The sequence below is a fragment of the Schistocerca americana genome, chromosome 1 (genome assembly GCF_021461395.2).
Source record: "Schistocerca americana isolate TAMUIC-IGC-003095 chromosome 1, iqSchAmer2.1, whole genome shotgun sequence".
Lineage (NCBI taxonomy): Eukaryota > Metazoa > Arthropoda > Insecta > Orthoptera > Acrididae > Schistocerca > Schistocerca americana.
The window spans coordinates 1094888170-1094900971 of NC_060119.1; the positions used below are offsets into that span (position 1 = coordinate 1094888170).

The 12802-nt window shown below is 43.3% G+C and overlaps 1 protein-coding gene across 1 annotated transcript in view; it reads right to left on the bottom strand.

Moving 5' to 3' along the window:
* LOC124596580 (acid sphingomyelinase-like phosphodiesterase 3a) overlaps nt 1-12802 on the bottom strand; it is a 152396-nt gene that overhangs the window by 32349 nt on the left and 107245 nt on the right. Inside the window, exons 5-6 of the mRNA XM_047135774.1 lie at nt 11882-11994; nt 5328-5569 (exon numbers count right to left, since the gene is read on the bottom strand). Coding sequence (XP_046991730.1) covers nt 5328-5569; nt 11882-11994 — 355 coding nt within the window. The remainder of the gene's footprint in view (nt 1-5327; nt 5570-11881; nt 11995-12802) is intronic.

Below are 12802 nucleotides of genomic sequence, written 5' to 3' on the forward strand. Positions count from 1 at the left end.
TAGGAAAAAATATGAATATTGTACAACATTAACAAAAATTATTATCGATACTTTTGTGGACGTGTAGGTTTGTTGAATGAGCACGACGACATATCCTAAGAGGTTTCGGGGCAGACGGATCTTGTTGACTTCTAGCCACAATATTTTGGCTGGCAACCGTTCAGCCATCTTCAGGTGTCCGCCACTGGAGACAGTCGGCTTTACAGCAAAAATTGGCGCTGCACCACATGAACATAGGCGGCCGTCACAGGAACGTCCTCTATCGAAATCCACGACCTACGAAAATAGTGTTCCATTTTTGATGCGCAGGCGCATACGTAAAGGTGAAACTACGTGCAAGCCCTCTGGCGGCACTCTTGGTAACGGGGCAAGAAACAAACGTAAGATGTCACCAGATGCTCACATGAATAAAATATTTTCTGTCAGAATAAATTAAAGAACCCAACTCGTCACGGTTTGTAAGTCCGAAAAGGATCTCGCCGAGAGCAGGCGGCTTTTTTTTTCTTTTTTTTTTTTTTTTTGCTTGGACCCGTTGATCTCTTTAATCTCTTCTGAGGGAAAACGCTCTTCTGATTGCCGCCTATGCACATGCGTTGCAGCACAAATGTTTGCTATAAAGCCGACATCGTGAACTCATAGTCTCTATTGGCGAACACCTGAAGATGGCTGAACGGTTGTCAGCCGAAACATTGTGGCAAGAAATCAATAAGATGCAGCTGAAATCCCAGAACCTCATAGAATATTCAGTACGCCGGGAAAACTTCAAGAATCACAACAGCGCAACAACAGTAACATAACTGCACTCGTAATAAACGGAGGTGTTCAAAATGTCGTCCCTATACCCGAATGCAGGCCTGTACCGCCGGCGCAATGAGTTTCGAGTCCTCCCAAATACGCCTGTATTCGATATGCTTGACAAGCACTGACGAGTCTGTGCTCCAATTCCTAAACCGTGTAACCGGCGTGGCCTACACTACACCTGTAAGGTGGTCTCAAACACAGAAATCCTTGGGGTTCAGGTCAGGTGATCTTGAAGGGCACGTTACAGGTCCTCCTCGCCCAGTCTAGCTTTGACATATCGGCGCATTAGATGTGGTTTCACCATAGCATCAAAATGTGCCGGTTCTCCACCATGCATGTATTATATGGTCTAGCGTCACTCTGAAGAAACATCCTCACGTAATCCTGCACAAGGATGCCGCAGAAACCAAAGGTAATTCCGTCCATTGAGATTGTTTGGTAATATTCACGGCCAATCAGACGACCATTTGGTACCATTAATCACACATTCAATGAGAGAATTAGGTATAGCTTGTGAGTCGGAGGCTAGATGACTCCAATTGCTACAATTTTACTAATTAAATACACCATCACGAGTGTACTCTGCTTTATCTGTAAATAAAATTTTACTGTAAAATGAAGGGTTGCCAACAGCTTGTTGTGTCATCCACTGACAGAGAGTTAGTCTGGGAGCAAAGACCGCCTCACTAAGACGCTTAAGACTTTGGGGTTGGTACGGGTACACTGCTTTGCAATGCATTCTTCTCCAAACACTGCGATGTTTCATTCGAGGAATTTGTGTGGCCAGTGTCCCTGTCGTGATGCCTGGAGAGTTTTCATCTGTTTCTAGCACCACTTCTTCACGTACATGTGTAATTCGTGCTGCCATACCCTCTCCCACAGCATATGCAAAGCTCTCAGTTTCTCAGACGCGATAATGCTCCCTTGTAAAGGATCCTGGTGGCTTTGGACAAGGTATCCTTCTTGATACAAGCGTACAGCCTCTCGTGCATTGTCATTAGCCCTAACATACATGAAATGCATACCCGCATACTCCCTAATGATCAGTGTTACCACCAAAACTCCTACAAGACAACTGACGCTCCACAAACATCTGCCATGAGTGCCACTCAAACACGTGTACTCCGCTGTCGTATCCATTGTGTTTACAATTCCACGTCTCGAAAATGTAAACAAAAACTACACTACGGATCAGCACGGGGTGCTTACACAGAATCATGTCAGTGGCAACTAGTAACCACAAAGTCTCGGTTATCTCGTCAACAGTTAGTTAGCGGACCTATGTTTACTGATTCTCTTTCGCTTTTTGTACCTTCTATTTTCAACTGTATGCGTTACGCCATCAATTAAGATACAGCCTCTATATATACACCTGTAAGTATCTCCCGAGAATTATGAGTATTAGTCATATGCTAAACAACAATACTTAGTGTACACATGAATGAAAACACATTTACATTTAACAGCCTTCATATTCTTGCTGAGGAAGTAAATTAAACGTACTTCCCATCCACCGGTTCTATCCAAGGTTGTTGTGGGGTTTTTCTTTTGTTGTAAGGCGATTGTAAATCTTCTCCCAAATGTTCCAAAATGGGATTCCGTCTTCCTCACTGTCACCTCTCTTAGTATTTGGCTGAAGAGTCCTTTTTCTTCAATGGGTCATTGCTGGAAGAATCTCTAAGAAAAATATATTTACTCTAAGAAAAATAATCTAAGAGGAATTATCCCAATTGGACGGAAAGCGGGGGGTGTGATGTACATGTGCAAACAAACAAATGATTACAGTTTCTGAAAAATTGAGTGATTTATTCGAGAGAAAGAGCGCCACAAATCAAGCAAGTCAGTAAAGGTTTGTTGGTCCACCTCAGGCCCTTAAGCGAGCGGTTGTTCGGCTTCACATTGATTGACAGGATTGTTGGGTCTCCTCGTGAGCAATATCGTGCCAAACACTGTCAAATTGAAGCCATGCATCTTCAACATCCCGTGATGGCTATGGGGTCTTGCCCATAATATTCCAAACGTACACAATTGGGGAGAGATCCGGATACATTGCTGGCCTCACCCGAAGACAAGCTGTACAAGCTCTCGCCGTGTGCGGACAGGCATTATCTTGCTGAAATGCAAGCCCTTGACGTATTTCTGTACTATAGCCATGCCATGGATGACTGATACGAAATGAAATGGCGCCCCAGACCGTCACTCCCCGTTGTAAAACCGTATGATTGGTGACAGACGGTTTGTTATCCCATCGCTTTTCGGGGTGTCTCTATACACGTCCTCGCTGGTCATGAAAGCTCAGTTCTAAGCGGCACTCATTAATAAAGACAGTTCTAGTCTATTCAATGAGACTGCAGACTAAGCAAGTCTGGAGAGGTCTCGGACAGCGATGGGATACCAGCCTAAATGTCGCCCACTATACGACCCGACAACAAGAATTGATGTTTTGGTCTGCCATTTCTTTTCAAGCACGGCCCCTATGGTTGTCATCCACGACAACCTTACAGCAAAGCGGTAGGTCGACGATATTCTACGCGCTGTTCTATTGCCTGACGCAGCAAGTCATCCTGGACTTAAAATTCAGCAAAGAAAATGCCCGCCCGCACATGGCGAGATTTCCTACTACATGTCTTCGTGCCTGCCGAACCTTACCCTGGCCGCAAGGTCACCGGATCTCTCCCCAGTTGAGAAAGTTTGGAGCATTATGGGCAGGGCCCTCCAACCAGCTCGGAATTTTGTCGATGTAACACGTCAGTTAGTCAGAATCTAGAAAGATATCCCTCAGGAGGAGATCCAATAACTCTATGAACCAACGCAAAACCGGATAAGAGTTACGTTAGAATTCGTGGTGAGTGGATAACAGTGATAAAATTCGCTGATGACATTGCTATCCTTAGTAAGAATAAGAAATATTACTGGATCGGCTGAATGGAATGAACGGTCTAATGAACAGAGCGTATTGATTAGGAGTAAATCGAAAAAAGACGGAAATTATGAGAAGGAGAAGAAATGAGAACAGCGAGAAATTTAACGTCATGTCATGATGTAGATGAAGTTAGAAATTTCTGCTACCTAGGGAGCAGCATAACTATTAGTGGATGATGCAAAGAGGATATGAAAAGGAGAGCAGCACTTCGAAATAGAGCATTCCTGGCCAATAGAATTCTACTAGTATCAAACATGATGAGGGAATTAGATTAGGAAATGAGACACTTAAAGTAGTAAAGGAGTTTTGCTATTTGGGGAGCAAAATAGCTGATGATGGTTGAAGTAGAGAAGATATAAAATGTAGACTGGCAATGGCAAGGAAAGCATTTCTGAAGAAGAGAAATTTGTTAACATCTATTATAGATTTAAGTGTCAAGAAGTCGTTTCTGAAAGTATTTTTATAGAGTGTAGCCATGTATGGAAGTGAAACATGGACGATAAATAGTTTGGACAAGAAGAGAATAGAAGCTTTTGAAATGTGGTGCTACAGAAGAATGGTGAAGATTAGATCTGTAGATCATATGACTAATGAGGAGGTATTGAATAGAATTGGGGGGAAGAGGAGTTTGTGGCACAACTTCACAAGAAGAAGGGACCGGTTGGTAGGGCATGTTCTGAGGCAACAATGGATCACAAATTTAGCATTGGAGGGCAGCGTGGAGGGCCAAAATTGTAGAGGGAGACCAAGAGATGAATACACTAAACAGATACAGAAGGAAGTAGGTTGCAGTAGGTACTGGGAGATGAAGAAGCTTGCACAGGATAGAGTAGCATGGAGAGCTGCATCAAACCTGTCTCTGGACTGAAGACCACAACAACAACAACAACAACAACAAACATATATGGTAGTGAAATATGGGTTGTGGGAAAACCTGATCAGTAGAGAACTGAAGCATTTAAGATGTGGAAAATTAGCTGGTCTGATAAGATGAGCAATGAGGTTCTCTTTAGAATCGGTTCTCTGTAGAATCGGGGGGAAAGGAATATTTGGTAAACAATGACGAGAAGCAGAAACAGGATGATAGGGCATATGTTAAGACGTCAATGAACAACACCATGGTAATAGAGGATGGTGTAGAGTGTAAAACCTGTACGGGGAGGCAGGGATTGGAATGCATCCAGCAAGTAATGGAGGACGTGGTCTGCTATTGCTAGTTTGACATGAACAGGTTGGTACAGAAGGGCAATTCGTAGCGGGCTGCATCAGACTAATCAGAAGACTGATGATTAGAAACCAAAAATTCGGATCCCCAATTTCTGACCAAGGTTCTCCTTAGTTGTAAGACTCATCTGGTATTTGGGTGAGAAGTCAGAGACTCTACAGTGGATCATTGCTCGAACAGCCTACTTTACCTTTAACTATAGGAAATGAAATGTAATAATAACAATAATAATAATAAATCCAAATTATTGGAAAAACGAGCAGACTAGAAGCAGCGCTGTTACGTCTTTGTTGCTTTACGTTTCATTAATTGTTGCCGTTGTGCAGTAGTAAAACCTGCACGTGGGGGAACACCGTGTGCATGGACGCCTGGGCTTACTTGTTGGCTAGTTTGGCCCGTGCTGGGTCCGGGAAGGCCTCGGCGAGGCCAGCGAGAGCCTCCGGCGAGATCTCGTGGACGCCGTAATAGGAAGTGAAGTTGTACTCGAGCTGCCATTCGTCGGCGTGTGGCGTGTGGTGGTGGTGGTGCTGGTGCTGGTGCTGCTGTTGCTGCTGCTGAACCAACGCCTCCCGCGCCGCCACCTGCTGCAGGTCCAGGAAGTACTGTGCGTAGTCCAACACCTGCAATGCGCAGTCTACTTAGTGGTGTGGCGGCCTCACGTGAGGCGTATCTGCTTCCGCAGATGTCGTTTAACAACCACCTGCAAGTCTAGGAAGCATTCAGTGCTGCCTAACACCTGAATTGTCCTCTGTATTTAATACTGTGCTTTTCTATCGTTGGGGGTTTGTGCATCTTGGGCAGGTGCAATGGATGACAGTCACCGTAATTCTAGGAAATGCTGAAATTCACTTTTCCCTCTAGGTCTAATCCATGTGGACTACAATAATACTGATATACATACGATGTCTCATACTGCTTCATGCAACTATAAAGAATAATTCACTACAGTGATATACACAGCTATTCGTTAAAATTTCGTATTCACTATAGTACACTGGAATGTAGTGGAATACACAGAGTGAACCACCTAAAACTCGTACGGTAAATATTGCGGTAATGGAAAGTGCTATTGATGTGCGGTTTTCACAGAATGGTTTAGAGGACGGGGGCTCGCGTTTTTGGCCAATAAACAGATTGTAATAATACACACATCAACAGAAGTCTGCATCACCTCAGTTCCGAGTTCCGGAACCTGTACAAAAAATTGGAATAGAAGTCAACATAAACATCATTTCAGCTCTTTTTATTACTCATGAAAACGACACATTGCATGTTGTACCACCATACAACAAGACCTTCAGAGGTGGTGGTCAAGATTGATGTACACACCAGTGGAATACAGCACGTCCTATTGGCGCATGCCTGTATTCTTCGTGGCATACTCTCCACAAGTTCATCAAGGTACTATTGGTCCAGATTGTCCGAATACTCAACAGCGATTCAGCGTAAATCCCTCAGAGTGGTTGGTGGGTCACGTCGCCCACAAACAGCCCTTTTCAATCTATCCCAGGCGTGTTCAATAGGGTTCATGACTGGAGAATACGCTGGCCACTCTAGTCGAGCGATGTCGTTAACCTAAAGGAAGGCATTCACAAAATGTGCACGATGGGGGCGCGCATTGTCGTCCATGAAGAGGAATGCCTCGCCAATATGCTGCCGATATGGTTGCACTATCGGTCGGAGGATGGCATTCATGTATCGCACAGCCGTTACGGTGGCTTCCATGACCACCGGCGGCGTACGTCGTCCCCACATAATGCCACTCCAAAACATTAGGAAACCTCCACCTTTTTGCACTCGTCTGACAGTGTGTCTAAAGCGTTCAGCCTGACCGGGTTGTCTCCAAACACGTCTCTGATGTGTCTGGTTGAAGTCATATGCGATACTCATCAGTGAAGAGAACGTGATGGCAATCTTGAGCAGCCCATTCGGCATGTTGTTGGGCCCATCTGTACCACGCTGCATGGTCTCGTGGTTGCCCATGATGCAGCCTATTGCGCACAGTTTGAGTCGTAACACATCCTGTGGCTGCACGAGTAGCATTATTCAACATGGTGGTGTTGCTGCCAGGATTCCTCTGAGCCATAATCCGTAGGTGTCGGTCATCCACTGCAGTAGTAGCCCTTGGTTGGCCTGAGAGAGGCATGTCATCGATAGTTCCTGTCTATCTGTATCTCCTCCATGTCCGAACAACATAGCTTTGGTTCACTCCGAGTTGCAAAGACACTTCCCTTACTGAGAGCCCTTCCTGGCACGAAGTGTCAATGCGGACGCGATCGAACCGCAGTATTGACCGTCTAGGCATAGTTGAAGTATGCGATCGAACCGCGGTATTGACCGTCTAGGCATGGCTGAACTACAGACAACACCAACAGTGTACCTCCTTCCTTGTGGAATGGCGGGAACTGATCTTCTGTCGTAGCCCCTCCGTCTAATGGGTTCTGCTCATGCATGGTTGTTTACATCTTTGGGCGGGTTTAGTGACATCTTTGAATAGTCGAAGGGACTGTGTCTGTGATACAATATCCACAGTCGACGTCTGTCTTTAGGAGTTATCGGAACTGGGGTGATGCAAAACGTTTCTTGATGTGTGTACTTAGAAAGTCTATTTTCGTCCTTAGATACCCTTTTTTAAATGTAACACTGCCTAATGACATTAACAAACTAAAAGAGGGTAAATCAGATTGTCAATGGTGTTCATTGCAGGATTGCTTACCAGGTATCGTATTTTCAAATGATCCCACACCGACACTTTTACAAGACCTATGGTAACACTAAGTTAAGAACAACACAAGTGTATACACTAATTACGTGGATCCTGACCAGTAAAGAGACAGTTGACCATCACAGGTTGCATTCGAAACGACAACCAGTAACGGCAATAGACGCTTCCAGTCTGATACGGAAGTACTGCTGCAAATATGACAGCATCTGATCGGAGATGTCCGCACAGGGTGCAATAGTACGTCGTTGCATTTCATCGGATGTCGTTGGTACGGCCTTTGTAGACAGCGTCTTTAAGCTTTCCTCACAGAGTAAAGTCTACAGGAGCCAAATCCAGAGAATGGGTGGGCAGGGTACAGGTCCTCTGCGTCCAATACAACGATTTGGAAACAATACGCGAAGATATGCTGTAGTATTTCGTATTCTATGACAGCCTCAGGTTGGTACCACAGGTTCCTCCTAGTCTGCAGCGGGTAGTCTATTAGGACACTGCTATACTTGTGTGCGATATGTGTTCCGTCTACCAAAAACGACCTGATGGTTCACCATGACACTTTTCATGGACGCTGACTTTCCACCTGACGAAGCCAACGAGTACTGTCAACAGACAAGCAGTTCATGTTTAGGCGGTTTTCCCTGCCATGATGGGTAAATGTGGCTTTATCACTAAACGAGATACATGATGTAGCCGGAGTATTCTCTCTTAATTCATATGTACAAAAGTTAACACGAGTCTCATAATCGTATCTTCGTAACTCTTGATGGAAAGATATGGGATGAGGGTTGAACCTACGTCGACGGAGAATGCATAGGACACTTGCCTGACTTATACCACCTCCTCATACATTTCCATGGGAGATAACGTGCAAATCAGCTGCAACAGCAGCTATAACATTTATTTCCCACTCTCCTGTCGTCATTTGTTTCATTCTGTTACGTCGTCCAGGTATTACACTATCACTCTTCACGTAACTGCCTGAAGAGTTTGGTAAATAACTGCTGAGATGATTGACGTTTATTAGATATGTTGCCTCCTACATTATACAAGAAAGAACTGTATTCTTCCTACACTCTCCATAGACCATGAGCATGTCAACTTATTCTACACTGGTAAATACCGTTGTCCACTCACGAACTACAGCTTGACGTGTCACACGTTAACTGACAAGCAAGTCGTAATGCATTCAAATAACACACAAGCATACTGTAAGCAAACATAACAACATCGTATATAGTACGGGTTATAGAGAAAAAACAAATGTCAGTGTAGAAACTTCCAAAATGACATCTCGTAAACGACTCGTACTAGAACCCTGCAATAAAAACTATTGACATTGTAATTTACGCATCTTTCAGTGTGTTAGTGTCAATAGGTATTGGTAGACTTAAAACGTGTTTGTATGAACAAAAATACATTTTATAAGTATTGTTACAATCTGTTTAAAGGCAACAAATATGAGCACCTTACTGGCTATCCAATATGTGGAAACGGCACGTCAATATTTGTGGTGCAAGCTCTATGTGATTCACCCTGTATATGTCTTTCTTAACCGTCTCAGTACCTACGTATTTTCAGTAAGGTGTATTACAAGCTGGAGTTTGGAGGCTAGTATGCGCCAACCCTACGAAAAATTTTGAAAATTTCTTAACTGTTGTTGGCTTATATTAACAACATCTATTTTAAAGATGTACAGATGTGTAAGTGGGACCCAGAACTTGGAAATATCTATAAGCACACTCTTAGAAATGGCAATGTATTTCCAGCAACGCATACTCCCTACAAACGGGGGTCTTACTTTGTGGCAAAGAGGAGAAATATTTTTAAAAATGCGAATTTCAATAAATGTTCTCGACTTTTACTCACTACATGTATTTTAAAGAGATGCTGATGTATATGTAGGGTCCTGAACCTAAACATTGAATATGACCCTTATTGTGAAAAGTCATATCTACTGAGACATCAATTTTCGGATATAATTTATAGCGAGGGTTAATGTTTGTGCACACGCCTCAAGAGAAGCTGAAACCACTTTTTGCACCATTGGTTCAACCATTACTACTGTATGTAATTTTGCTATCTGGCGTGGTTACAGTGGATGCAATTATTCTGGATCCTTACGGGCTTCGGCGAAACCTGTCTCTCGTCACGGAGCTGTAATGGGAGATGATTCGTCAAATGGAACAAAAGAAAAAAAAAGCAGTTCTCAGTTGTAACAGAATAAGAAAGTTAGGCCATCCTAATGCCTAGGCTTTGGAGCCAAGTAAAGATCATTGTAATGGAGGTGTAGATTCGTAATTGCGCTGATGTTAATTCTTGCCTCCGCCATCGGCTTGCTATTGCAACATTGTTGCGTACATTTTATTATTACAGATTACCTTATCTTCCACGCTCTGTGTCTCAGCTATTATTCTACCAATACGACACTGTTATACGCAATGGATGACTGTCGATTGCCAGGCCTTACACGAGCTTTCACATGTAAACGAGTCCGGTATCTCGTTCGACATTAACCGCAAGTAAAAGGAGAGCGAATGTCGTTTCGATTGTGTAGGAGTAATTTAATTGCAGCGAAATACTTGCGTGGCACTGTTGTGACTAATTAATCATTTTGAAAAGCTCAAGCACCAGTCGTGGCTTTTGGTTGCATCAGAATATGTACGGAATCACCATTTAGGTGAATCTCATACCAAAAATGTAAGCATCTGCTGACGGATGACGATGTCTTTTCCATGGGGTACGATTTTATCCATCAATACAGCTCCCCGTCACTCTGAAAAACCAAAGTCGTACTACAAAGTGTCTAGGAGTTAGGTGAGTGCCAGATGACCTAACAGCGCCAAAATAGTCATTTTGTTAAAATTTTTGGGTCTCGTGGATGTGATCGATGCATAACTCTGGAACACATTCTCAGAGTTGAAACCCAAGTCACTGTGTCAAACGCTCAAGGTAATTCATATTTATAGGAAATTGAGAAAATTTTTAGAAGACTCCATGATTTATTATGAAGAGTCGAAAGCATAAGCTTGTGTGCGATAACACCATTCTCGATTAAAAGTAACCAGTCTTTCAAATTCCTCTGTGCAAAAACGATATCATTAGGTTATTTATTGTACCCTCTTTTCCTTTCCGTTAAAATTATTATATTATACCATTTATAAATTTATGTTGTCTGTCTATATATGCATGCACGATTCTTTCTTCACTCAAACGCTAGTCTTAGAAATTTTACTTCAGGCCTCCATACTATAAAGCACATTTAGCTACTGTCGAAATAATAGTATGATCTCCCCAATCTACACCTGCACCCGTACGAATTCAAACACAGAACTTCTAATTTATTTCAATTCACTAAACGAAGTAAGAATATATGTTAGACATTCTGAGTGTTTCCAAAATAAAATTTTGACTCTGAAGCGGAGTGTGTACCTATCTTACACTTCCATTACAAATTAAAACCGTGATTCTTCAGGTACCTGATGATGGGAACGTGGTAGTTTGCCGTAATATTGTACTCGTTTAACACTAACATCCGGCAGTTCAGCCGTGAACTATTTCAACAGATTAAAGCTGTCTGTCGTAACGAGACTCGAGCCTGGATCTTTGTGTTTTGCGGGCAACTTCTCTCCCGTCCGGATTATTCGATCAGGACACATAGTTTCATTTTCGGCAGTACCTCTCCTCCTACTTCCAAAACTTCACAAAAAGCCCAATTCACTTAGTTTCAATCTGCCAGAAAGTTTCAAATCAGCGCACACGCTACAGTGGACCGTAAATGAATTCCGGTAACTATCTTCCAGGCTGGTTCTAAGCCCTTTCCCGACAATATCCTTTTTCCAAGAGTGCTACTCCCATAACGCAACCAGGTAAACGTCTGCGAATTTTTGGAAGGTAGGAGAAGTGGTACTGGTAGAAGTAAAGGTATGAGCTTTACTTAAAATAAATAAATAAATAAAAAGAAAGTTAAAAACATAAAATAACACATAGCTCAGTCGGTAGGGCCCTTCGTCAAGAAAGACGAAGAACCCAAGTTCAAGTACCGGGCCTGCACATAATTCTAATCTGCCAGAGAGTTTGACTACACTCTTTCGCACTGTCCCTTCAGTGTTTTGTATTGGTACTGTTTCTACCAAACTGCGTCCTACATTGTGTTATTAGAAGTGAAATAAAATAGAACGGAAACGACGACAGCGGCAAAGCAGCAACTCACCTTCCCCGTGTCGGTGTCGAACTTGTAGAGGCGAAGCCCTGGGTTGGTCGCCGAGCCGTGACCCCTGCGAGGGGAGACGGCCGGAGCCACCATAATCCACGACACGGGAACACCTGTTGGCCAAGACAGTCCCCTTCATCATGCCCGCCTCGCCATCACTGTAGCTGGACTAAGCTTTGCGACTATCGTTGCGAGTTCAGCGGTACCCAGACGATTATAGCAGTTAACAACAGCATGTAAAGTTCCACGACGTAAACTAAATTAAGATGTAGTTACGGGAAATCATCATCTAGAAATCTTCCTCTGTAACGGTGGAAAGCATAATCTGAACGTGATCCGAAGCAAGAAAGGGTATTTATGCCTTTTGAGCACTTGAATTACGCTCCGATGCTGCTGTAGCGCCTGTGTGAAGATATCCGCTTGGAAGGTGTGTCGAAGGGTTTGCATACCCTCAGGCACTAGAGCGCCAATCAGATAACAGGGTTTCAATGTCTCTTTACATTTAAATTTTTGAAGTACGCACCAAAGAGGCGCAGGTGGTACTGAAGCTGATGTCTAACTGGGGGTCAGTTTTAGAGGAACCCTTTGCAGTATTATCATGCATGTGTCAATGTTGCATTAGTTTATGGTCCAGCCATGTCATGTTGAAGACAAGAGTGCTCCATCTGCGAATGAACTCTTCAAGCTCGAAACTCGATCGGAACAAGCTGTTTCTCACGCACAGACATACAGGGTGTTTCAAAAATGACCGGTATATTTGAAACAGCAATAAAAACTAAACGAGCAGCGATAGAAATACACCGTTTGTTGCAATATGCTTGGGACAACAGTACATTTTCAGGCGGACAAACTTTCGAAATTACAGTAGTTACAATTTTCAACAACAGATGGCGCTGCAAGTGATGTGAAATATATAGAAGA